Below are 25,208 nucleotides of genomic sequence, written 5' to 3' on the forward strand. Positions count from 1 at the left end.
CTGCAAGCACGCTGTTCTATTTTTGTTAATGCAAAGTCTTTCCCCCTCCAAGCCGCCCCTCCCTTTTCTTTCTTAAAAAAAGGGGGGGAAAGAAACCCCTTCATCCCAGCAGCAGCGGCTTGGGTTTGTAAGGTGAAAATAGTTCGGAAGAAGAGGCAAAAAAATATTAAACACAAGTTCGTATCTTGAAAAGTTTGTTAGAAGAGGCGTTCTAATAAATAATAAATAATAAATAAATAAATAGATAGATAGATAGATAGATAGATAGATAGATAAACAAACAAACAAACAAACACACAAACATACAAACAAACAAACAAAAAAACAAACAAATAAATAAATAGATTCGATCTGCCAAACTGCTCGACAGCTGGTGATCAGCAACAGTAGCTTGCAGTACTGAACTTTAACCACTGCACCACCGAAGCTGCAGAGCAACCATAGATGGTGTTCAAGAGTATGAGGACTTCATGAAGATGTTCCCTTATTTGCAAGCAAAGTTGAGTGAGGTTTCTCATGGATATAGTCCTGATGCTGGGCTTGGAACGGTAAGTATGAGATATAATCCTGGACTAGATAATATCTTTGCGCCCCAACAAGATTTTTCTGTGTATTAGGTTACATTTCATGGATAAATGGGACACCATGATTTTTATCTTAATTTCATCAGGATTTTCAAATAATGCTGGCACACTCTCATGTGAAGGACATATTTGAATTATATGGTCCTAGATTTTTAAAAAAAATTAAATTATTATTTGAGTGACTCGTGGTCAGAGAGAAGAACATCCTTCATGTGAATTAATATAATTTGTTGACAAACTGCCAGTGATATTAAAACTAATGATCAAAACACGCCTTGCTATTCATTCCCATCGATAAAACAGGAGGAAGAACAAAAAGCACCAGACTAAAGGATAGAACCATCTCTAAATCTACTAGTGATCATCAAAGAAAAAGAACTAGCAGAACAATGATGATGATAGGGACAATTTTGTTTGTTTTGCTACTTGCTTTGTTGATTCTCTTCTTCCTGAAACAATTTTGGACCCAAAGAAATTTGCCTCCTGGTCCTTTGACTCTGCCTCTGATTGGGACTTTCTTCGCCGTTGGGCTTTGGCTCCGTGAAGATTACTTCCGTAAGGTATTTACTTCTAACCAGTAGTAATCACGATAGTTCTCAATTGTTTTCTTTATTCCAAAATTATGGTATAATTAATCGTGCCACGACATCCAGGTAAGACTTCTTTATAATAATAATAATAATAATAATAATAATAATAATAATAATAATAATAATAATAATAATAATAAATAATAATAATAATAATATTTATTAGATTTGTATGCCGCCCCTTTCCGTAGACTCGGGGCGGCTCACAACACAATAAAAACAGTTTATAACAAATCTAATAATTTACGATTTAAAATATTTTTAAAAACCCATTATTAAACAGACATACACACAAGCATACCATACATAAATTGTATAGGCCTGGGGGAGATATCTCAGTTCCCCCATGCCTGACGACAAAGGTGGGTTTTAAGGAGTTTGTGAAAGGCGAGGAGGGTAGGGGCAGTTCTAATCTCTGGGGGGGAGCTGGTTCCAGAGAGTCGGGGCCACCACAGAGAAGGCTCTTCCCCTGGGGCCCGCCAACCGACCTTGTTTAGTTGACGGGACCCGGAGAAGGCCCACTCTGTGGGACCTAATCGGTTGCTGGGATTCGTGCGGCAGAAGGCAGTCTCGGAGACATTCTGGTCCAATGCCATGAAGGGCTTTAAAGGTCATAGAAACATAGAAACATAGAAGACTGACGGCAGAAAAAGACCTCATGGTCCATCTAGTCTGCCCTTACACTATTTCCTGTATTTTATCTTACAATGGATATATGTTTATCCCAGGCATGTTTAAATTCGGTTACTGTGGATCTACCAACCACGTCTGCTGGAAGTTTGTTCCAAGGATCTACTACTCTTTCAGTAAAATAATATTTTCTCATGTTGCCTTTGATCTTTTCCCCAACTAACTTCAGATTGTGTCCCCTTGTTCTTGTGTTCACTTTCCTATTAAAAACACTTCCCTCCTGAACCCTATTTAACCCTTTAACATATTTAAATGTTTCGATCATGTCCCCCCTTTTCCTTCTGTCTTCCAGACTATACAGATTGAGTTCATTAAGTCTTTCCTGATACGTTTTATACTTAAGACCTTCCACCATTCTTGTAGCCCTTCTTTGGACCCGTTCAATTTTGTCAATATCATTTTGTAGGTGAGGTCTCCAGAACTGAACACAGTACTCCAAATGTGGTCTCACCAGCGCTCTATATAAGGGGATCACAATCTCCCTCTTCCTGCTTGTTATACCTCTAGCTATACAGCCAAGCATCCTACTTGCCTTTCCTACCGCCCGACCACACTGCTCACCCATTTTGAGACTGTCAGAAATCACTACCCCTAAATCCTTCTCTTCTGAAGTTTTTGCTAACACAGAACTGCCAATGCAATACTCAGATTGAGGATTCCTTTTCCCCAAGTGCATTATTTTACATTTGGAAACATTAAACTGCAGTTTCCATTGCTTTGACCATTTATCTAGTAACGCTAAATCATTTACCATATTACAGACCCCTCCAGGAATATCAACCCTATTGCACACTTTAGAGTCATCGGCAAATAGGCAAACCTTCCCTACCAAACCTTCCCCTATGTCACTCACAAACATATTAAAAAGAATAGGACCCAGAACAGACCCTTGTGGCACACCGCTTGTAACCTGACTCTGCTCAGAATACTCGCCATTAACAATAACTCTCTGATGTCTATGCTTCAGCCAGCTTGAAATCCACTGAACTATCCAGGGAGTAAGTCCAATGTTCACTAATTTATCTATCAGCTCTTTATGTGGAACCATATCAAAGGCTTTGCTGAAGTCCAGGTAGGCAATATCCACGGCACCACCTTGATCCAACACCTTTGTGACATAGTCAAAGAACTCAATGAGTTTAGTCTGACATGATTTGCCTTCAGTAAAGCCATGCTGATTTGGGTCCAATAAGTTGTTGTTTTTTAGATGCTGATTTATCCTCTTTTTCAGTAGAGTCTCCATCATTTTAACTACAACTGATGTCAAGCTAACTGGCCTGTAGTTACCAGCTTCTTCTCTACTGCCCTTCTTGTGGATAGGCACAACACTGGCCATTCTCCAATCCTCAGGAACATCTCCTGTTAACAGGGATTGGTTAAACAAATCAGTCAGGGGGGTAGCAATGACAGATCTGAGTTCTTTAAGAACTCTGGGGTGGATGCCATCTGGACCCATTGCCTTATTTATCTTTAATCTTTCAAGTTCTTCTAAGACATCGGCTTCTAAGATCACTGGAGCTGAATCCGTACAGCTGGAAGCAATGCTATATCCCTCTATAGTATTATTTTGTAAGGTGTCTTTTGAGAAAACTGAACAGAAGTAGCTATTGAAATGGTCAGCGATCTCCTTATTCCCATCAATGCATGTATTATTCCCGGTACTAAGCTTTGTGATGCTGCAGTTTTTCTTCTTCCTATCACTAATATATCTGAAGAAGGTTTTATCCCCCTTCTTTACAGATTTTGCTATTTCTTCCTCTTTTGAGGCTTTAGCAGCATATATTATCTGTTTCGCCTCATAACCATCACTTTGAATTGTGACTGGAAATTGATCGGCAACCAATGCATACTGTGGAGTGTTGGTATAACATGGGCATATAATAATAATAATAATAATAATAATAATAATAATAATAATAATAATCAACAGACGAACCAAAGTGCAGACTCTGTAAAGAAACAGATGAAACAATCGATCACATACTCAGCTGCTGCAAAAAGATCGCACAGACTGACTACAAGCATAGACATGATGCTGTGGCACAGATGATCCACTGGAACTTGTGCCGGAACTACCATTTACCAATGGCAAAGAACTGGTGGGATCATAAGCCTGAAAAAGTGGTTGAAAATGATCAAGCAAAACTACTGTGGGACTTCCGACTTCAGACTGACCGAATTCTGAAGCATAACACATCAGACATTGTGATCGTGGGGAAAAAGAAAGTATGGATCATCGACATCGCAATCCCAGGAGACAGCAGAATTGAGGAGAAGCAGCTAGAGAAATTAGTGAAATACGAAGATCTAAAAACCGAGCTGCAACGACTCTGGCATAAGCCAGTGAAAGTGGTCCCAGTGGTACTTGGCACGCTGGGCGCAGTACCAAAGGATCTCAGTGGACATTTGAAAACCATTGGAATTGACAAAATCTCCACCTGTCAATTGCAAAAGGCTTTACTGAGATCAGCAAACATAATTTGCCGCTATATCACGCAGTCCTAGGTGCTTGGGAAGCGCCCAACTGGTGATGAAACACGAAATCCAGCATAGTGATCTCGTTTGCTGTGTTGTACTGACAGAATAATAATAATAATAATAATAATAATAATAATAATAATAATAATAATAATTTATTAGATTTGCATGCCGCCCCTCTCCAAGGACTTGGGGCGGCTCACAACAACATAAACAGTGTACAAATCCAATTTTAAAATGCAATTTAAAACCCTTATAATAAAATAAAATAATCACACAACCAATCAAACCATACACCAGCCTTGACAATTGGTGTGTGTGTTAGTATCCCCATGCCTGGCGGTAAAGATGAGTTTTTAATAACTTACGAAAGGCGAGGAGGGTGGGGGCAGTCCTAATCTCTGGGGGGAGTTGGTTCCAGAGGGCCGGGGCCGCCACAGAGAAGGCTCTCCCCTTGGATCCCACCAGACAACATTGTTTCATCGACGGGACCCGAAGAAGGCCCACTCTGTGGGACCTAATTGGCCGCTGGGATTATAGTTGCTTCACCGAGAAATATAAAATAATGGGGCTGAATGATACAATGTAGTGGTGTTCATAAAATAGATAAATACTTATACATGAGATAGACAACATGTAAGGGAATACAAAATTAAGTGGATATGTAGTAATACCTTTTCACGTATCCACTTCTGTACCTACTTGTTATGTCTATCCAATTACCTATTACTCATTTATTTTGCTTACTATACCTATTCTATCTTCTGGAATATATAGGTGTTAATGAGGAATACAATAGAATGGATTATGATTTGTAAATGACAAACATGAACCAGATCTATTTTAAGAAATATATGTAAAAATCAATAAATAAACCTTTTTTTAAAAAAAGACTTGTTTATAGTTGCTTCACAGAGAACAAATTTATTATTATTATTATTATTATTATTATTATTATTATTATTATTATTATTATTAATTAGATTTGTATGCCGCCCCTCTCCGGGAACTCGGAGCGGCTCACAACAACACAACAGTACAAATCCAATGGTTAAGAACAATTTAAAACCCTTAATATAAAAAACAATCATACATCTCATGCAAACCATACGTAAAGTGGAAACGGCCCAGGGGAATCAATTTCCCTATGCCTGATGACGGAGGTGAGTTTTAAGGAGTTTGCAAAAGGCAAGGAGGTTGGGGGCAATCCTAATTTCTGGGCGGATTTGATTCCAGGGGGTCGGGGCCGCCACAGAGAAGGCTCTTCCCCTGGATCCCGCCAGACGACATTGTTTCGTCGATGGGACCCGGAGAAGGCCACCTCTGTGGGATCTAATTGGTCGCTGGGATTCGTGCGGCAGAAGGCAGTCTCGAAGATATTCTTTAAAATAACACATGGCATATACAGCATTAAATGGGAATAATTCATGTATCTGATTTGTAACATTTCTCAACTTTGATTCACTTGACAGCCTGTAAAACGACATGGAAATATATACCGCTTGTGGTATGGGCAACAACTTATGGTAGTTCTCTCGGGGTTCAAAGCTGTGAAAGAAGAAATGACCAGCTTCCCAGAAGAATTATCTGATCGACTAGATGACCCTTTCTTGAATGATTTTGGGAAAGGAAGGGGTAAGAAATTCTACCTTAATAGCCATCAAAGTCGTCTAATTTGTGGTAACATTATGCACAGCACAGGGGGAAACAAGAGTAAGATGTAGTAAACAAAATGATTTACATGAAGGTGACAAGCAAAAGAAATATTGCTTAATTCACTTTACTCCAAAATATTATAGATGTCAATAACTTGCTATCTGGACTATTACATTCATATCAGTGAAAGACTGCCATCTTTGGCACTACTGGTGCGCCATCTTCAGCCTTCGTGGGTGCATTTGTGCCAGGCAGGCATTATGTGCCTGTCAGTGTGAGATTTCATTTCTATGCATGCACAGCCAGAGAAATCTCATGTGAGGAAAGGTTTGCGAGCAAGATTTTGGCGATTTTTGCCGATATTTTTCTTGCAATGCCCTTAGAATTGCCCCTCGTAGCAATTTAATTTAATTTAATTTAATTTAATTTAATTTAATTTAATTTAATTTAATTTAGTTTAGTTTAGTTTAGTTTAGTTTAGTTTAGTTTAGTTTAGTTTACTTTACTTTACTTTACTTTACTTTACTTTACTTTACTTTACTTTAATTTAATTTAATTTAATTTAATTTAATTTAATTTAATTTAATTTAATTTAATTTAATTTAATTTAATTTAATTTAATTTAATTTAATTTAATTTAATTTAATTTAATTTAATTTAATTTAATTTAATTTAATTTAATTTAATTTAATTTAATTTAATTTAATTTAATTTAATTTAATTTAATTTAATTTAATTTAATTTAATTTAATTTAATTTAATTTAATTTAATTTAATTTAATTTAATTTAATTTAATTTAATTTAATTTAATTTAATTTAATTTAATTTAATTTAATTTAATTTAATTTAATTTAATTTAATTTAATTTAATTTAATTTAATTTCTAAGCCACATTTGGATAGATGTTTGGTAAGAACTGGACCTAATTGGTTTTTTTTAAAAAAAAACATGAATGTTATAAGGAATCACTTACCATTGTCTACTGACACCCTCAGGAATTTTATTCTCCAATGGCCATACCTGGAAACAGCAGCGACACATTGGTATTACTTCTCTGCGGAAGCTGGGCCTGGGGAAGAAAAGCATTGAGCATCAGATAGAAGATGCAGCTCAGATATTGGTTGAGATCTTTAGAGAAACAAAAGGTATGTTGTTTGGGGTAGTGATTCAAATCCCCTTCTGCCGAAATCTTTTTCATTCTGAGCATTTTAAATATTTTTTTTTAGAAATTCTATTTTTGGTAAAGTACCACAGAGAGCAAAGAACGATAACAGTCACCATGTGCTTTACAGCTCAACCATATTACTATAACAGGAAACAGGAAACTCCAATCAGAAAATAGAAGAAACCATGGATTATGGTTGGAATATTCATGAGCTCACAGAGTCATGTGATAGCTTAGTCAACCAATGAGAAAAACAGTGCTACTGAGCATGTGCAAAGAGCTAAGCTTGGTGTGGTCTCCAGTCTCAGTCTGTATGTGTAAAGTCTTCATTGGAAAGAACCTTGGACTACTTCTAATCCAACCTCCTGCTTAGGTAGGAAACCTTATACCTGTTCTGCTGGCGTGTCTCAACCGCCCGTAATTACAGGGTAATTAGTCCAGAAAGACACACACCATAGAAACATAGAAACATAGAAACATAGAAGTCTGACGGCAGAAAAAGACCTCCTGGTCCATCTAGTCTGCCCTTATACTATTTTCTGTATTTTATCTTAGGATGGATATATGTTTATCCCAGGCATGTTTAAATTCAGTTACTGTGGATTTATCTACCACGTCTGCTGGAAGTTTGTTCCAAGGATCTACTACTCTTTCAGTAAAATAATATTTTCTCATGTTGCTTTTGATCTTTCCCCCAACTAGCTTCAGATTGTGTCCCCTTGTTCTTGTGTTCACTTTCCTATTAAAAACATTTCCCTCCTGAACCTTATTTAACCCTTTAATATATTTAAATGTTTCGATCATGTCCCCCCTTTTCCTTCTGTCCTCCAGACTATACAGATTGAGTTCATTAAGTCTTTCCTGATACGTTTTATGCTTAAGACCTTCCACCATTCTTGTAGCCCGTCTTTGGACCCGTTCAATTTTGTCAATATCTTTTTGTAGGTGAGGTCTCCAGAACTGAACACAGTATTCCAAATGGGGTCTCACCAGCATTCTATATAGCGGGATCATAATCTCCCTCTTCCTGCTTGTTATACCTGTAGCTATGCAGCCAAGCATCCTACTTGCTTTCCCTACCGCCTGACTGCACTGTTCACCCATTTTGAGACTGTCAGAAATCATTACCCCTAAATCCTTTTCTTTTGAAGTATTTGCTAACACAGAACTGCCAATACAATACTCAGACTGAGGATTCCTTTTCCCCAAGTGCATTATTTTACATTTGGAAACATTAAACTGCAGTTTCCATTGCTTTGACCATTTATCTAGTAAAGCTAAATCATTTACCATATTACAGACCCCTCCAGGAATATCAACCCTATTGCACACTTTAGAGTCATCGGCAAATAGGCAAACTTTCCCTACCAAACCTTCCCCTATGTCACTCACAAACATATTAAAAAGAATAGGACCCAGAACAGACCCTTGTGGCACACCGCTTGTAACCTGACTCTGCTCAGAATACTCGCCATTAACAATAACTCTCTGATGTCTATGCTTCAGCCAGCTGCAAATCCATTGAACTATCCAGGGATTAAGTCCAATCTTCACTAACACACCACACGATAGAAGGAAAACCCAAAAGTCTTTATCAACAGAAAAACAGAAACAGCTCCCTTTTTAAATGTCAAAGGGATTTTCTGGTACATTATTATTATTATTATTATTATTATTATTATTATTATTATTATTATTATTATTGTTATTGTTGTTGTTGTTGTTATTGTTATTGTTATTGTTATTGTTATTGTTATTGTTATTGTTATTGTTGTTATTGTTGTTATTGTTGTTGTTGTTGTTATTGTTATTGTTATTGTTATTGTTATTGTTAATTGTTAATTGTTAATTGTTATTGTTAATTGTTATTGTTATTGTTATTGTTATTGTTATTGTTAATTGTTCTCATTGTTAGGAAATTCAATTCAATTTCAATTTATTAGATTTGTATGCTGCCCCTCTCCGAAGACTCAGGGCGGCTCACAACAATAATAAAAATAGTATAGCAATGGAACAATGGAACAATGGAAATTTCTTCTTAGTTCAAGGTTACTTCTCTCCTGGATTAGTTTTCATCCATTGCTTCATGTCTTATTCTCAGCTACTTTGCAGAATAGCTTGACTCCCTCTTGTGACCCTGGAAAGTTTTCCACCAATAAGTCAATAAACAGACACATTGACATCTACTCCGTCTACCAATGGCTGAGAACGAAAGAACTGTGTCAACCACGACCCCAAAAGTAGCATTTAAAATGAACAAATAGGCACCCTATTGCACAGCAACAAAATTATAACCCATCAGCCCTCAAGAAATCTGACTATGTCTTAGTAACAACAGCCAGCCACTCAAACCAGACCATGACTCAGAAGAACCCAGATAAACAACTCTAATCTTAATCTGCATCATTACATATGGTATTTTAAAACCAAAGGCTAAAGTCCAGCAAGAACATCCACCCAAATGGTCCAAATTAGACCATGACTCAGAACTATCTGGACAAACAACATTCAGGCTAATTTGCACCTTCTAAAAACATATTCAAAGATTTCTGGTCTGATAGAGGAGCACAATTCAAAATGCACTGATGATGTCTTTTCAAATAGTGATGAAATTTTTGCAACCAAATTGCCAAACAGCCTAACCCCTGGAAAGTGTAGAGAGAAAACAACAAAACATCTGGAGGTTAAATAATATGATGAACAGCTGTGGAATTTAGATATGTCTAATCTATAGTGTTCTGCTTTGGGTCTTCCACAAACAAAGGGTTCAATTCAAACACTTTTATATAGTTAAATATGCTTTGTACAGACAGGAGCAGATTTATCAGTTCATGTTGGCAGAGGCCTTGCTCCAATTGGCCATAACAAACAGCCGGCAGCTTAAAGGCAGAGCTAATTAGCACATTCTTCCTTTAGATAAGATCTATAAATCACACACTTTTCTTGGCATCTCTGCATGACTCTTAAAGGAGCCAGAACAGTTTCTCAGCACAGCAGTTCTGGAACTCCGGATCTAAGTCCTCCACCATGACAAACATTGAAACTCCATGCCTCTTTACCCAGAAACCCTCCCTTATATACAGACTGGGCGTGGTCAACTGTTTCCTATAACTATAAATGACTAGACTTTCTTTGATAGATTCACTTTCTGCACTTTTTCCCATAAAGATATTCCTGTCTGCTTCTTGACCTTCTGACCCAGGCATCTAATGGGGGCTCCTGATCCCCAATGTCTCCCTCCTCCTCTGACTCAGATCTTACCATCCCCGGGGTTTCTGCAGTCCCTGGAGGTTCCTCAGGTTCCAGCTCACTCTCCGACTCAGTAGTCAAGAACACTGGCCTAGGGTACCAAGATGGACCTGGTTCATCCTCCTCAGAATCTGTGACTAAGTGACCTGGTTGTGGACCACTCACAACATATAGTAGAGGAGGATCAGCAGGAAGATGATAACTGTCTTCCAGTAGTTGAGGGGCTGTCACAAAGAAGAGGCTTTTGACTTATTCTTTAGGCCACCAAAGGGCAGGACAAAAAGCAATGGGTAGAAGCTTGTCAATGAAAGAACCAACCTAGAAATAAGGAGTACTGCAATTTTCTGACAGCGGGGCTGATTAATCAGCAGAAGAGCTTGCCTCTATGGTTATAGGTCCACTAGCACGGGAAGTTTTAAAAATAGACTGAACAACCATTTGGTTGGGATGATCCTGATTCTTGTACAAATAGGTTTGTTTGTTTGTTTGTTTGTTTGTTTGTTGTCAAGTATGTATTGGTAGTATACATAGATATTGTTATGAATGTTCCCTGTCAGCCTGTGGAAATGTCAGATTCAGAAGACGAAAACATAAAAGTTGTCTATTACACTGATTTAAGAGAGGTAGGAGAGGATGGTGGCAATGAGAATTTAATAGAAATTCCATCAGACGATAATACGCATAGTGATACTTATTTATTTATTTAATTTATTTATTGGATTTGTATGCCGCTCCTCTCCATAGACTCGGGGCGGGTAACAACAATGATAAAAACAGCATGTAACAATCCAATCCAATACTAAAATAACTAAAAAAAACCTTATTATAAAAACCAAACATACATACAGACATACCATGCGTAAATTGTAAAGGCCTAGGGGGAAAGAATATCTCAGTTCCCCCATGCCTGACGGCAGAGGTGGGTTTTAAGAAGCTTACGAAAGGCAAGGAAGGTGGGGGCAATTCTAATCTCTGGGGGGAGTTGGTTCCAAAGGTCCGGGGCTGCCACAGAGAAGGCTCTTCCCCTGGGTCCCGCCAAATGACATTGTTTAGTTGACGGGACTCGGAGAAGACGCACTCTGTGGGAACTAACTGGTCGCTGGGATTCGTGCAGCAGAAGGCGGTCCCTGAGATAATCTGGTCTGGTGCCATGAAGGGCTTTATAGGTCATAACCAACACTTTGAATTGTGACCGGAAACTGATCGGCAACCAATGCAGACTGCGGAGTGTTGGTGTAACATGGGCATATTTGGGGAAGCCCATGACTGCTCTCGCAGCTGCATTATGCACGATCTGAAGTTTCCGACCACTTTTCAAAGGTAGCCCCATGTAGAGAGCATTGCAGTAGTCGAGCCTCGAGGTGATGAGGGCATGAGTGACTGTGAGCAGTGACTCCCGGTCCAAATAGGGTCGCAACTGGTGCACCAGGCACCAGTATCTTCAGATAACGGGGGTGTAGCAGATAGTCCTTGGTTAAAAGACAAATTTAGAAAGCCAGAGAAAAGGAGGGAAGAACTTGGGAGGAAAGAGGTTGTGAAATAATATTCCAAGTGTTTAATTAATTAATTACCTCACATCCGGAATTGACCGGAAGAGATGGATGCTTTCTTCAAAGTGAAATAAACAAGATGGATGCTTTTGCCATTTCTCCAGATAAGTGAGTCTTTGCTTTGCATAATAAAACTGTTTTTAAGTAGCGTTAACCTGACCCAGAGATAAGGAGATGTTTGAAGTCACCAGCCTGTTAATTTAGAAAGAATTATGACTCTGGAGTTTGCCTGAAAGTTTGGAATGCATTTTGCATGCCGGAGATATACTGACGAATTCCAATGTGGGAGAAAGTAAAATAAAGAAGTGTTATTTTGAAAATTATAAGCCTGTAAAGAGCGTATTCTTGGAACAGCCAGCCAGACCAAAACAGTTACAATGTTGTTTATATACATGAGATTGGTACTAATAAGAGGGAAACATTAGGACGGGGATAGTAGACATGCTGGTGTACTTATTCATGCCCCTTACTGACCTCTTAGGAAATGGGAGAGGTCAACAGTGGATAGTTTAAGGGAAAAGTTTTGGGGGTTTGGTTAATAGGAGAGACTGGATTTATTATAAAATACCTTCCTTTGCAGGGCAACCATTTGACCCTTCATTTTCAATGCTAAATGCAGTTTCTAACGTCATATGTGCTTTGAGTTTTGGACATCAGTTTTCTGCAGAAGATGAAGAGTTCCAGAAGCTGCTTCAAGCCCTTCAAATTATTTTTAAATTCTTTGGTGACTCTTTTCATGCGGTAAGTCGTTTTTTTCTACTAATGAAGCAACAATCTCCTTCCACTAAGCAAACTATGTTTCCACCATTATTTTCATGGAATCCTAAAATGGACATCATGCAGGACGTTTTGGAAATCCTCTCATCTCTCCTCCTCCTCCTCCTCCTCCTCCTCCTCCTCCTCCTCTTCTTCTCCTCCTCCTTTTCTTCTCCTTCTCCTTCTCTTCTTCTTCTTCTTCTCCTCCTTTTCTTCTCCTTCTCCTCCTCCTCTTCTTCTTCTTCTCCTTTTCTTCTCCTTCTCCTTCTCTTCTCCTTCTCCTTTTCTTCTTCTTCTCCTTCTCCTTCTCTTCTTCTTCTTCATCTTCTCCTCCTCCTTTTCTTCTCCTTCTCTTCTTCCCCTTCTCTTCTTCTCCCCCTTCTCCTCCTCCTTTTCTCCTCCTTCTCCTTCTCTTCTTCTCCTTCTCCTTAATCTTCTTCTTCTCCTCCTCCTTTTCTTCTCCTCCTCCTCTTCTCCTCCTTCTCCTCCTTTTCTTCTCCTTCCCCTTCTCTTCTTCTTCTCCTTCTCTTCTTCTTCTTCTTCTTCTTCTTCTCCTTCTCCTTCTCCTTTTCTTCTCCTTCTCTTCTCCTCCTCCTTCTCTTCTTCTTCTTATCCTTCTCCTCCTCCTTTTCTTCTCCTTCTCCTTCTCTTCTTCTTCTTCTTCTCCTTCTCCTCCTCCTTTTCTTCTCATTCTCCTTCTCTTCTTCTCCTTCTCCTTAATCTTCTTCTTCTTCTTCTCTCTCTCTCTCTCTGTGTTTGTGTTTGTGTGTTGTTTCAGTGAATCTTGACTCCTGACAAGACCCTGGATAAGTTTCTGCAGATTTCTTGTCAAGATTTTGGAAGTAATTTAACATTGTCCATTTCCTAAAGAATGACTAAAGGTCACCTAATTGACTTAGTGCCTGATTATTTATTTATTTATTTATTTATTATTTTATTTGTTTGTTTTGTCAAGTACGTATTGGTGGTATACAAAGATATAACAATATTTATATACATGATACTAGTAAAAGAGAAACACACAGGGGATGGAAGGCACGCTGGTGCACTTATGCATGCCCCTTACCAACCTCTTAGGAATTGGGAGTGGTCAACAATGGATAGTCTAAGGGTAAATTTTTGGGGGTTAGGTGATGATACTACAGAGTCAGGTAGTGAATTCCATTCATCAACTACTCGGTTATTAAAGTCGTACAGCTCCCTGACTGTTTCTGAAGGTGACAGCCGGGTGGGGGCGCTTCCCGGCATTCTCCAAAACCTGAACTTGAACCCAAACCCAAACTTTTGCTGAACTTCCAGGTTCGGTGTTCAGGAGAGCGCTGGGAAGTGCCGCCGCCCAGCTGTCACCTTCAGAAACAGCCGGGGCGCTTCTCGACGGTCTCCCGAATGTCGAACTCGGAAGTTCGGCAAAAGTTTGGGTTCGGGTTCGGGAAAATGCCGGGATGCGCCTCAGCTGTTCAGGAAGGTGACAGCTGGGTGGCAGCGCTTCCTGGCACTCTCCTGAACCCGAACTTTTGCCGAACTTTTGCAAAAATTTGGGTTCAGGTTCAGTATACTAAACCTTGCAAAGTTCGATACGAACCCGGACTTTGCGAGTTCGGTTCGCCCAACACTATTGACTATTTCAGTCCATTTAATAGCTTGGAATATCCCTCTCAAGCTTTCCATAGCTTCAAACCATAAGTCATGCCTACCCTCCTGTCAAGCACCAGGGAAATCAGGATATTCAGGCAGTTCAAATGAGCGTGAAGGTTTATTTGGAAGCTTAAGTTCTCTACAAGAATCTAATGGTCCAGGAAAATTTGTGAGAGCAAAGAAAAGCATTCAAGGCATTCTCTTGTGGGCATGCAGTGACTCAAGGCTTATGATATGTTTTACACTTCCCTGCTTTACTTGTGATGGGGAATAAATAACTTTCCCTCTTCTCTCCCTGTTAGATGTATGATTTGTTCCCACAATTAATGAAGCACCTCCCAGGCCCTCACAAGGAAGCCCTGGCTTCTGTGGATATTATCCTTGCATTTGCAAAGCAGGAAGTAGAGAAACACAAGGAATCTAACTCCCTGCATGAGCCACAAGATTTCATTGATTACTATCTTTTTCAGATGGAGAAGGTATGAGTTTATTGTGGTTCAATATACAGGCAATACATTATTGCTGTAAATAAACAGGCAGAGATACTTCACTTCATCTTGGTTTTTTCTTTCCTTCTTATTCAGTTCCCATTGTGAATATGTTATGCTTTTAAATGAGAAATATGTTGTAACTCTGGTTTTGTTAGATGTGAAGGTGGTATTTTTTAATTTTTTTCTGCATATTTTCCATATATACATCAATGCATGTACAGTGGTACCTCTGCTTACGAACTTAATTCGTTCCGTGACCAGGTTTTTAAGTAGAAAGTAATAAGAAGCAATTTTTCCGCAGCAATCAATATAAGAGCAAATAATGTGTACAATTGGGGAAACCACAGGGAAGGTGGAGGCCCTGTTTCCTCCCAGAAGATTCCTAGAGAGGCCCCATGGAGGCCTCTCCCCAACTTTTCTGGCCCTATTTCCTCCCAGGAGATTCGTAGAGAGGCCCCATGGAGGCTTCTTCCCGCCTTTTCCGGCTGTTTCCTCCCAGGAGATTTGTAGAGAGGCCCCATGGAGGCTTCTCCCTTCTTTTTCCAGTTACAATTTCATAGGCTCGGGTTTGTAAGTAGAAAATGGTGCTTGAGAAGAGGCAAAAAAATCTTGAACACCTGGTTCTTATCTAAAAAAGGTTCTTACATAGAGGTGTTCTTGGGTAGAGGTTAAAATAGTCAGTATAAACATAATTATACATTTTTATCCAATCAGTCATAAATTAATATCCTATTTTGCACCTATTTTATATTTCTGTTATTCTTCTTTTCTTTAAACTCCCCTCCCCCTATCTGCCAGTCTTAGATCTTAGAAATTAAAAATAAAAGAGATTGGGGGGGGGGAGATTTGTTTTGTTATAAGAGACTAAAAAAAAGAAAAAGACACTCATTAATTCAAAATATTATACAGTGATCCCTCGATTTTCGCGATCTCGATCTTCGTGAAACGCTATATCGCGATTTTTCCCACCCGATGACGTCACTCTCTTCCTTCCTTTCTCATCTTTCTTTCTCTCTCTCTTTCTCTATCTTGCTTCTTCCTCTCTCACACTCTCTTACTCCCTCTCTCATCTCTTTCCTTCTCTCTCTTTCTCTATCTCTCCCCCTCTTGCTGGCGGGCGGCGGGCGGCGGGCGGGCGAGTGGGGGCATCAGCGAGGAGCCGGGGTTTCCCCTTTGCATGGGCGGCGGGGAAAGCCGGATCTTCGTCTGCTCGCTGCTGCTGCAGCAGCAGCGAGCAGACGAAGATCGGGGTTTTCCCGCCGCCCAGGCAAAGGGGGAAGCCCGATTCGGTTCCTCGCTGCTGCCGCCGAGCAGATCAGCTGCTGGGCGGCCGCAGCAGCAGCGAGCAGACGAAGATCCGGGTTTCCCCGCCGCCCACGCAAACTCCACCATCTGCGCATGCGCGGCCATGGAAAAAGGGCGCGCATGCGCAGATGGTGTTTTTACTTCCGCAACCCTACATCGCGAAAAATCGATTATCGCGAGGGGTCTTGGAACGGAACCCTCGCGATAATCGAGGGATCACTGTATTTGTCATTTTTCAGGTTCTTCCTGCCTTAATCCTTTCAACAAGCTACAAAGTTCAAAGGGGGTGGGGAGAAAAAAGGGTCTGTTACTCCAAATAGATGTATAAACCGATACTCCAAACCCAGACAGCATATGAACATCAAAAAGACTCTCTTTCTTAGACCAAAGCAGATAAAAAGGTTACTTTATCACACAAACAAGAAACCCCCAGCTGTTTTCAATTTTACATTCCAACTTTTTCCACTAGATGGCACTGTGATTCATTTAAAACTTCCAGTGATCCAGCACAGCTTTGTTCAGCAAGAGGGGGGAGGAAGGGAAAAAAGTCAATATTCATATTAAAGTTTAAAAAAATCAGGTACTTAACACTCTGGTGTCACATTGAAAATTGACTTTTTATCAAATCTTCTCTCCAGTCAATATCAGTTGTGAGTCTAGCTACATAGAATTCATGGTAATTTTCATTTTCTCTTTCAAACATCAGAGCAGGAATGACACCAACTCCACCTACAATGAAGAGAACCTGTCTCAGTGTATTTTTGATTTTTTTGCTGCTGGAACAGAGACAACCTTCGCTACTCTGAGGTGGGCTCTGCTGCTCTTGACAAATCATCTTGACATTCAAGGTGAGTGAAATCTGGATTATGGGAACAAGGGTCAGTCTCAGGTTTTAAAACACAGAGGAATTATTTGGAAGTATTTAAAATAGCAAAGGCGGTTGAATGATGAACTGAATCTATTCTTCATAGTAATTTTCCTTAGTGGATTCCTGAATTATGAACATGATCTTAACATGATTAAATGAAAACGTAAAAGGTATCAAGGTGCCATGTAACACCCCAATGAAAGTGTTCTGTCGGGCTCTCTGGTAGAATCCTCCCAAAAATTCACAGGTACAAATTTCAGACACACACACGTTTGAAAATTCAAAACAATGTTCTTTATAATGAAAATTCACTTAAACCAAGCCCTCTTTTGGTATAGCAAAGAGCACTCGTCTCCAAACAAACTGGTAATTGGTACAAGTCCCTTATCAGTTCTGTGATACTTAGCTTGCAGCTGTGAGGCAATTCATAGTCCGTCTTCTTTCACAAAGTGACACACACTTTGCTCTGGTTTAGTTTCAAAGCGGGGGAAAATCAGCACACAAAAGGTCAAAGTCAGCAAAGCAGTCATGAAACACAACGATCAGATAATCCTCCACAATGGCCAAACCCACAGGCTGCTTTTTATAGCAGCCTCACTAATTACCACAGCCCCACCCAACCACAGGTGGCCTCATTTTCTTTGATAATAATCTCTCAGTTGTTGTTGCCTATGCATCGCTCTCCGCATGCGTGGCTGTATCATTAACTCGAACCAGAATACCTCCGGAACCGCCTGCTACCGCATGAATCCCAGTGACCGATAAGGTCCCACAGAGTTGGCCTTCTCCGGGTCCCGTCGACTAAACAATGTCATTTGGCGGGCCCCAGGGGAAGAGCCTTCTCTGTGGCGACCCTGGCTCTCTGGAACCAACTCCCCCGGGAGATCAGAACTGCCCCCACCCTCCCTGTCTTTCATAAACTACTCAAGACTCATTTATGCCGCCAGGCATGGGGGAGTTAAGATATTCCTTCCCCCTAGGCCATTACAAGTTATGCATGGTATGTTTGTGTGTATGTTTGGTTTTATTATAAGGGTTTTTAGTTGTTTTATTAATTGGATTTCTACATGCTGTTGTTATCATTGTTGTTAGCTGCCCCGAGTCTGTGGAGAGGGGCGGCATACAAATCCAATAAATAAATAAATAAATAAATAAATAAATGAATGAATGAATGAATGAATAAAAATAAATAAAAATAAAAAAATAAAATAAAAAATAAAATAAAATAAAATAAAATAAAATAAAATAAAATAAAATAAAATAAAATAAAATAAAATAAAATAAAATAAAATAAAATAAAATAAAATAAAATAAAATAAAATAAAATAAAATAAAATAAAATAAAATAAATAAAATAAAATAAAATAAAATAAAATAAAATAAAATAAAATAAAATAAAATAAAATAAAATAAAATAAAATAAAATAAAATAAAATAAAATAAAATAAAATAAAATAAAATAAAATAAATAAAATAAATAAATAAAAAACCATGAAGCTTCTTTTTCCACTATTATTATTATTATTATTATTATTATTATTATTATTATTTTCTAGAGAAAATCCAGAAAGAGATTGAAGATGTGTTTGGTTCCTCGGGATCAATTTCCTACCAGGATCAGAAGAAGCTGCCTTACACCAATGCTGTGATCCATGAAATGCAGCGTCTAAAATATGTCTTGCTATATGGGGTTCCCAGGCAAAACACAAAGGATGTGGTGATGAGGGGATATGACATTCCAAAGGTGAGAAACATGTTCAGGTTGCATTGCAATAGCCCAATATGAAGGAAAAGGAGAGTAGGGCACTTGGACAGAAGGTATCTATGCAGGAAGTGCCAATTAGTCATGCAAAATTAAATAAGCAAGAATAGCAAACATTTTGGAGGGATGAATTATGGGTTTAAATCCAAAGATTTCTCTGATTTTAAAATTAGAACCTTAAATGTGTTATATTTATCCTGGGAAGATGATAAGAATTAAGGTCTGGACTTAGAATCAGAATTATAGTTACCGGTATGTATAGCCATGTTTCTTTGTCTCCTTCTTCAAGACTTTTAGACTTTACTTATGAGAAAGGAAGTTAAACTGTTGAGCAGCCACAAAAAATGAACAAACACAGATCCATAAAGGCAGGTTATGTGCAAGGGTTTCATTATAGATGGGGAACTCATCAAATTTGCAGATGACACCAACCTGGCAGGAATGGACAACACTCCAGAAGGTAGGCTCAAGATACAGAAGGATCTTGATAGACTTAAACATTGGGCCCTAGCTAACAAAATGAAATTCAATGGTGAAAAAAGTAAGGTTCTACATTTAGGCAAGAAAAATAAAATGCACAGGTACAGTATATGTGGTACCTTACACAACAGTTGTAACTGTGAGAGGGAGCTTGGAATCCTAGTGGGCAACCATTTAAATATGAGCCAGCAGTGTGCAGCAGCTGCCAAAATAGCCAACACAGTTCTAGGCTGCATAAACAGGGGGATAGAATCAAGATCACATGAAGTGTTAATACCACTTTATAATACCTTGGTAAGGTCACACTTGGAAAACTGCATTCAGTTTTGGTCATCATGATATAAGAAAGGATGTTGAGACTTTAGAAAGAGTGCAGAGAAGAGCAACGAAGATGATTAGGAGAATAGAGGCTAAAATACAGTGATACCTTGTCTTACAAACTTAATTGGTTCTGGGACAAGGTTCTTAAAGTGAAAAGTTTGTAAGATGAAACAATGTTTCCCATAGGAATCAATGGAAAAGTGATGAATGCGTGCAAGCCCAAAATTCACCCCTTTTGCCAGCCGAAGCGCCCATTTTTGCACTGCTGGGATTCCCCTGAGGCTCCCCTCCATGGGAAACCCCACCTCCGGACCTCTGTGTTTTTGCGATGCTGCGATTTCACTGAGGCTTCCCTCGCTGGGAAACCCCACCTTCGGAATTCCGTTGCCAGCGAAGCGCCCATTTTGGCACTGCTGGGATTCCACTGCAGCATCACAAAAACACGGAAGTCCAGAGGTGGGGTTTCCCATGGAGGGGAGCCTCAGGGGAATCCCAGCAGCACAAAAACAGGTGCTTCGCTGGCAACGGAAGTCTTAAGGTGGGGCATCCCAGCGGCGGCGGTGGGTTTGTAAGGTGAAAATAGTTTGTAAGAAGAGGGGAAAAAATCTTAAACCCTGGGTTTATATCTCGAAAAGTTTGTATGACGAGGCGTTTGTAAGACAAGGTATCACTGTATATGAAGAATGGTCACAGGAAATGGGTAAGTCCAGTTAAATGAAAAGAAGGACTAGGGGAGACATGATATCAGTGTCCCAATATCTCAGGAATTGAGGGAGTCAAACAATAGGTAGAAACTAAACAAGGACAGAAGCAACTTAGAACCAAGGAAAAATTTCCTGACAGTTAGAACAATTAATCAGTGGAATAACTTACCTCCAGATTATGTGAATGCTCCAACACTGGAAGCGTTTAAGAAGATATTGGATAACCATCTGTCTGAAGTAGTGTAGGGCTTCCTGCCTAAATAGTAGGTTGGACTAGAAGACCTCCAAGGTCCTGCCCAATTCTGTTGTTGTTGTTGTTGTTGTTGTTGTTGTTAACAACAATATTGTTTGAACTTCTTTGCCTGTTTTCTTTATGAAACCATTCTGTGTTAAGCGCATATATATATATATTTACGAAAACAAATATATATATATATATATATATATATATATATATATATATATATGTAGATTGTTCTGAGTTCGGGTTTTGCCCTGTGTAATGTTTTGCATGTCTATGCGACGTTTCGGCGAAATCACATTCACCATCATCAGGCTGAAGTTCCAATCTTTGTGTTGTTGTAAAATGGAATGTTAGCAATTGTCATTTCTTCCTAGTATATAGTGTGGGGGTGGAGATTTGTTTTGAATGTAGCAAATAGATTGGGTGATTATGTTTCAGTGATCTGATTGGTTGGTGTAATCATAGTTATTAGAAGGAATGACATGGAGATTTTTATGAAGTGTTTTGTTTAAGGCTGATTTCCAAATATAAAATTCTAAAATCATAATTATTAGAAGGATTGACATGCTGATTATTATGAAGTGTTTTTTTTGTTTAAATATATATATTTACAGGGGACCTTTATCATCCCAGACCTGCGGTCTGTTCTCCTTGACCCTGAACAATGGGAGACTCCTGAAAAATTCAATCCAAAACATTTTTTAGATAAGGATGGTAAATTCATTGACCGAGAAGAGTTTCTGCCCTTTGGAATAGGTAAATGCATGAGCTCAAAGTGGTTTATCCAATTGCTATTTCATTTATTTTTTTTAATTACGTTTGTATTTCACCCATCACATTAGCAAGTGATTCTGGGCAGCTTACAACTTATAGATTCTCACCACTGCATCCCTTGAGTTGTCCTGAAATCCTTGTGCTCTGAATAGGAAATCAATGAATCCCAATTTCTTCTAGTAGTTGTGGAAGACTCATGGCAAACTTTACATTCTGGACCATTCCTGAACAGACAAGATGAGCATGAATATTTAAGTCCCTGGCCAAAAAAAAAGCTCAAATGTGGTCCAATTACATACTGATGCACCGTGAAATAAGTTGCTGGACAGAAGGTGAGAAAGTGACTTCCTTCTTGTATGCAGTCTCTGGAAAGATACATATGAGATCAGTCTTTTCATGGGTGCATAGCTTTATAGTTGAAATGGAGCACCGTCTAGTACGACCTGAATTAAAATCATCCCCCTGATAAAGTAGGTGCTAACAGAGTTAAATGGAAGAAAACATCCCTAAGATAATAGAATAGAGTAGAGTAGAGTAGAGAAGAGAAGAGGGGAGAGGAGAGGAGAGGAGAGGAGAGGAGAGGGGAGAGGAGAGGAGAGGAGTGGAGTGGAGTGGAGTGGAGTGGAGTGGAGTGGAGTGGAATAGAGTAGAGAAGAGAAGAGTAGAGTAGAGCAGAGCAGAATGGAGTAGAGTAGAGTAGAGAATAGACTAGAACAGAACAGAACAGAGGTGTCAAATTTGACTTTATTGAGGACTGCATCAGGGTTGTACGAGGGACCAGAGTGGGCATAGCCATCTCAATGTCACTTGTGTTGGGGACACCTGGGGTGACCAAGTGGTAAGGTAGGACTTCTCTCAGACCCTCCCTCCATCTCATTATATTCTCCTTCCTTCCTTCCTTCCTTCCTTCCTTCCTTCCTTCCTTCCTTCCTTCCTTCCTTCCTTCCTTCCTTGCAGACATTCTTGATATAGTTTAATCTGCAGGCCTTTGATCATTTTAGTTGCCCTTCTTTGAACTTTTCCCAAAGACTCAGTGTCTTTTTGACAGGCTCAAGCTCAACCCAGACAAGACCGAGTGGCTGTGGGCATTTACTCCAAAGGACCATTCGATCTGTCCATCCATTGTTCGGGGGGCGGGGGGGACACTGACCCCCTCAGATGGGCTCTGAAACTTGGGTGTTTTTCTGGATCCACAGCTGAGCCTTGATCACCACCTCTCGGCTGTGACCAGGGGGACTTTTACCCAGGTTCGCCTGGTTCACCAGTTGCAGCCCTACCTGAACCAGGAGGCTCTGTCACCCCGGCCCTCATCACCTCCCGTCTTGATTATTGCAATGCGGTCTTCATGGGGCTACCCTTGAAGAGTGTTCAGAGACTGTAAATAGTCCAGAATGCAGCTGTGAGAGCTATCGTGTGTTGTGGTTGTCTCTGGCCCAGCTCCTGCCCCAAGGAATGTGGAGGAAACATCCCCATGCCACAGGCCTGTTCTGCTCCCGATAGAATCTCCCGACGAAGGCTCCTCTGACGAAGGAAGCATGAGTAGCAGGGAAGAGGGGAGTTTGGCAGACAGCCCAGGAGGAGATCAATCATCCTTATCATCCCTGGATTCCGAACAAAAACTTATGACAGACCCACGCATGCGTATAGTGATGCATAGGAGAGCAAAACTGAAGGATTATTACTGGAGATAAGTGATGCCACCTGTGGTTGGGTGGAGCTGCTGTAATTAGTGCTACAGATAAAAGAGCAGTGTCCTGGTTTAGCCTCATGGCTGTTTATCTGATTCATAGTTTCATTAAGATCGTGGTTTTTGCTGTTTCCCTGTTCAAGTCTGTGTGTGGACTTTCTGGACTTTAGAATTGGACTCAATTTCCCAGTTATTTGGTGAGAAATTGGATTGCATTTAACCTGTGCCTTGTGTGTATCAGAAAATCCCTTTGACATTTAAAAAGGGAGCTGTTTCTGCTTTTCTGTTGATAAAGACTTTTGGTTTTCCTTCTATCGTGTGGTGTGTGTCTTTCTGTAATTATGGGCGGTTGGGACACGCCGGCAGAACATCATGGGTGTACATCGGTACACCCATATAACACCTACGCTCCGCAACCTGTATTGGTTTCCTATTAGTCTCTGGGCATAATTCAAGGTGTTGGTTATTACCTATAAAGCCCTACATGGCTCAGGGCCAGACTATTTGCGAGATTGTCTCTTGCCACATACCTCCTAGTGACCAGTAAGAGCACCCAGAGTTGGCCTCCTTCAGGTCCTGTCGACTAAGCAATGCAAGTTGGCGGGACTGCAGTGGAGGGCCTTCTCTGCTGCCACCCCAGCTCTATGGAAGCAACTTCCCCTCGTTGTCCGTACTGCTCCCACCCTAATGGCCTTCTGTAAGGCCACGAAGACCTGGCTTTGCCAGCAGGCCTGGGGGCCATAAACTAACAACCATCATGGCCAAATTGTATGAATGGTATGTATGCATGTTGTTGTGACTGTTCTATCACCCTTCTAATTATTGTTTTGGATTTTATATTCGACTTTATTTTTATTGTATAGTGGTACCTCTACTTACGAACTTAATTTTTTGCATGACCAGGTTCTTAAGCAGAAAAGTTTGTAAGAAGAAGCAATTTTTCCCATAGGAATTAATGTAAAAGCAAATAATGCATGTGATTGGGGAAACCACAGGGAGGGTGGAGGCTCTGTTTCCTCCCAGGAGATTCCTAGAGAGGCCCCATGGAGGCTTCTCCCCACCTTTTCCACCCCTGTTTCCTCCCAGGAGATTCCTAGAGAGGCCCCACAGAGGCTTCCCCCCACCTTTTCCAGCCCTGTTTCCTCCCCGGAGACTCCTAGAGAGGCCCCACAGAGGCTTCTCCCTGCCTTTTCTGCCCCCGTTTCCTCCCAGGAAATTCTTAGAGGCCCCATGGAGGCTTCTCCCTAACTTTTTCTGTTACAGTTTTGGAGGCTCAGGTTTGTAAGTGGAAAATGGTTCTTGAGAAGAGGCAAAAACCCAGTTCTTATCTAGAAAAGTTTGTAAGTAGAGGCATTCTTAGGTAGAGGTACCACTGTATTGTATTTATATTGTTTATTGTAAGCCGCCCTGAATTCTTTGGGATTGGGCAGCATAAAATTTGAATTAAATAAATAAATAAATAATATATGGTGACCAAAATTGGTTGCAGTATTTCAGGTGTGTTCTTACTATGGTTTTATGATGATGGTGTATACTCTGTTGAACAGATTATTATCTCCTTTATTCATGCTTTGTCTCATCTACAGGTCTACGTTCCTGTGTGGGACAACAGCTGGCAAAAATTGAGATCTTCATCTTTCTGACCAGCCTGTTGAGGGCCTTCAGCTTCCAATTGCCTGAAGGAGTGAAAGAACTCAATGAAGAACCTATTGCAAAGACGACAATGCATCCTCACCCTTACAAACTATGTGCTATTCCAACACAAGCTTAAACCTTTACAAACACCATAAAAAACATAAAACTATTTCCTATATGCATCGTCACTTAATTTAATCATTTTCATTCATTTATTGTACATCAAAACAGTTTCTGCCTATTGTTAGGTTCACAAACATACCCAACCATGTCAATCAGAAGGTCATGTATGAACGATATGCTAACTAATTGAGTTGTCGAAGTGTGGAACTCATTACCGAACTCAATAGTGTCAACCCCTAACCCCCAACATTTCTCCCTTAGACTATCCACGATTGACCTCTCCAGGTTCCTAAGAGGTCAGTAAGGGGCGTACATAAGTGCACTAGTGTGCCTTTCGTCCCCTGTCCAATTGTCTTTCCTAACTAAGTTTGTTACATTTTAGTTTAGTTTCTTTTTGGGTGCCAATAAACATATTACTTTCCATTTTAGTCCTAGAATCTTATTTTTTCATTTCTAATTT

The 25,208-nt window shown here is 39.8% G+C and overlaps 1 protein-coding gene across 1 annotated transcript; it reads left to right on the plus strand.

Moving 5' to 3' along the window:
- Nucleotides 1–973: 973 nt before the first annotated feature.
- Nucleotides 974–24,761, plus strand: LOC139168544 (cytochrome P450 2J5-like). The gene is made up of 9 exons (XM_070754166.1): nucleotides 974–1,144; nucleotides 5,815–5,977; nucleotides 6,995–7,144; nucleotides 12,544–12,704; nucleotides 14,657–14,833; nucleotides 16,857–16,998; nucleotides 18,575–18,762; nucleotides 21,144–21,285; nucleotides 24,577–24,761. Exons 1-9 carry the CDS (start codon nucleotides 974–976, stop codon nucleotides 24,759–24,761), a joined length of 1,479 nt encoding a protein of 492 aa, XP_070610267.1.
- The last annotated feature ends 447 nt before the right edge of the window (nucleotides 24,762–25,208 follow it).

The sequence above is a fragment of the Erythrolamprus reginae genome, chromosome 5, assembly GCF_031021105.1.
Source record: "Erythrolamprus reginae isolate rEryReg1 chromosome 5, rEryReg1.hap1, whole genome shotgun sequence".
Classification (NCBI taxonomy): domain Eukaryota; kingdom Metazoa; phylum Chordata; class Lepidosauria; order Squamata; family Dipsadidae; genus Erythrolamprus; species Erythrolamprus reginae.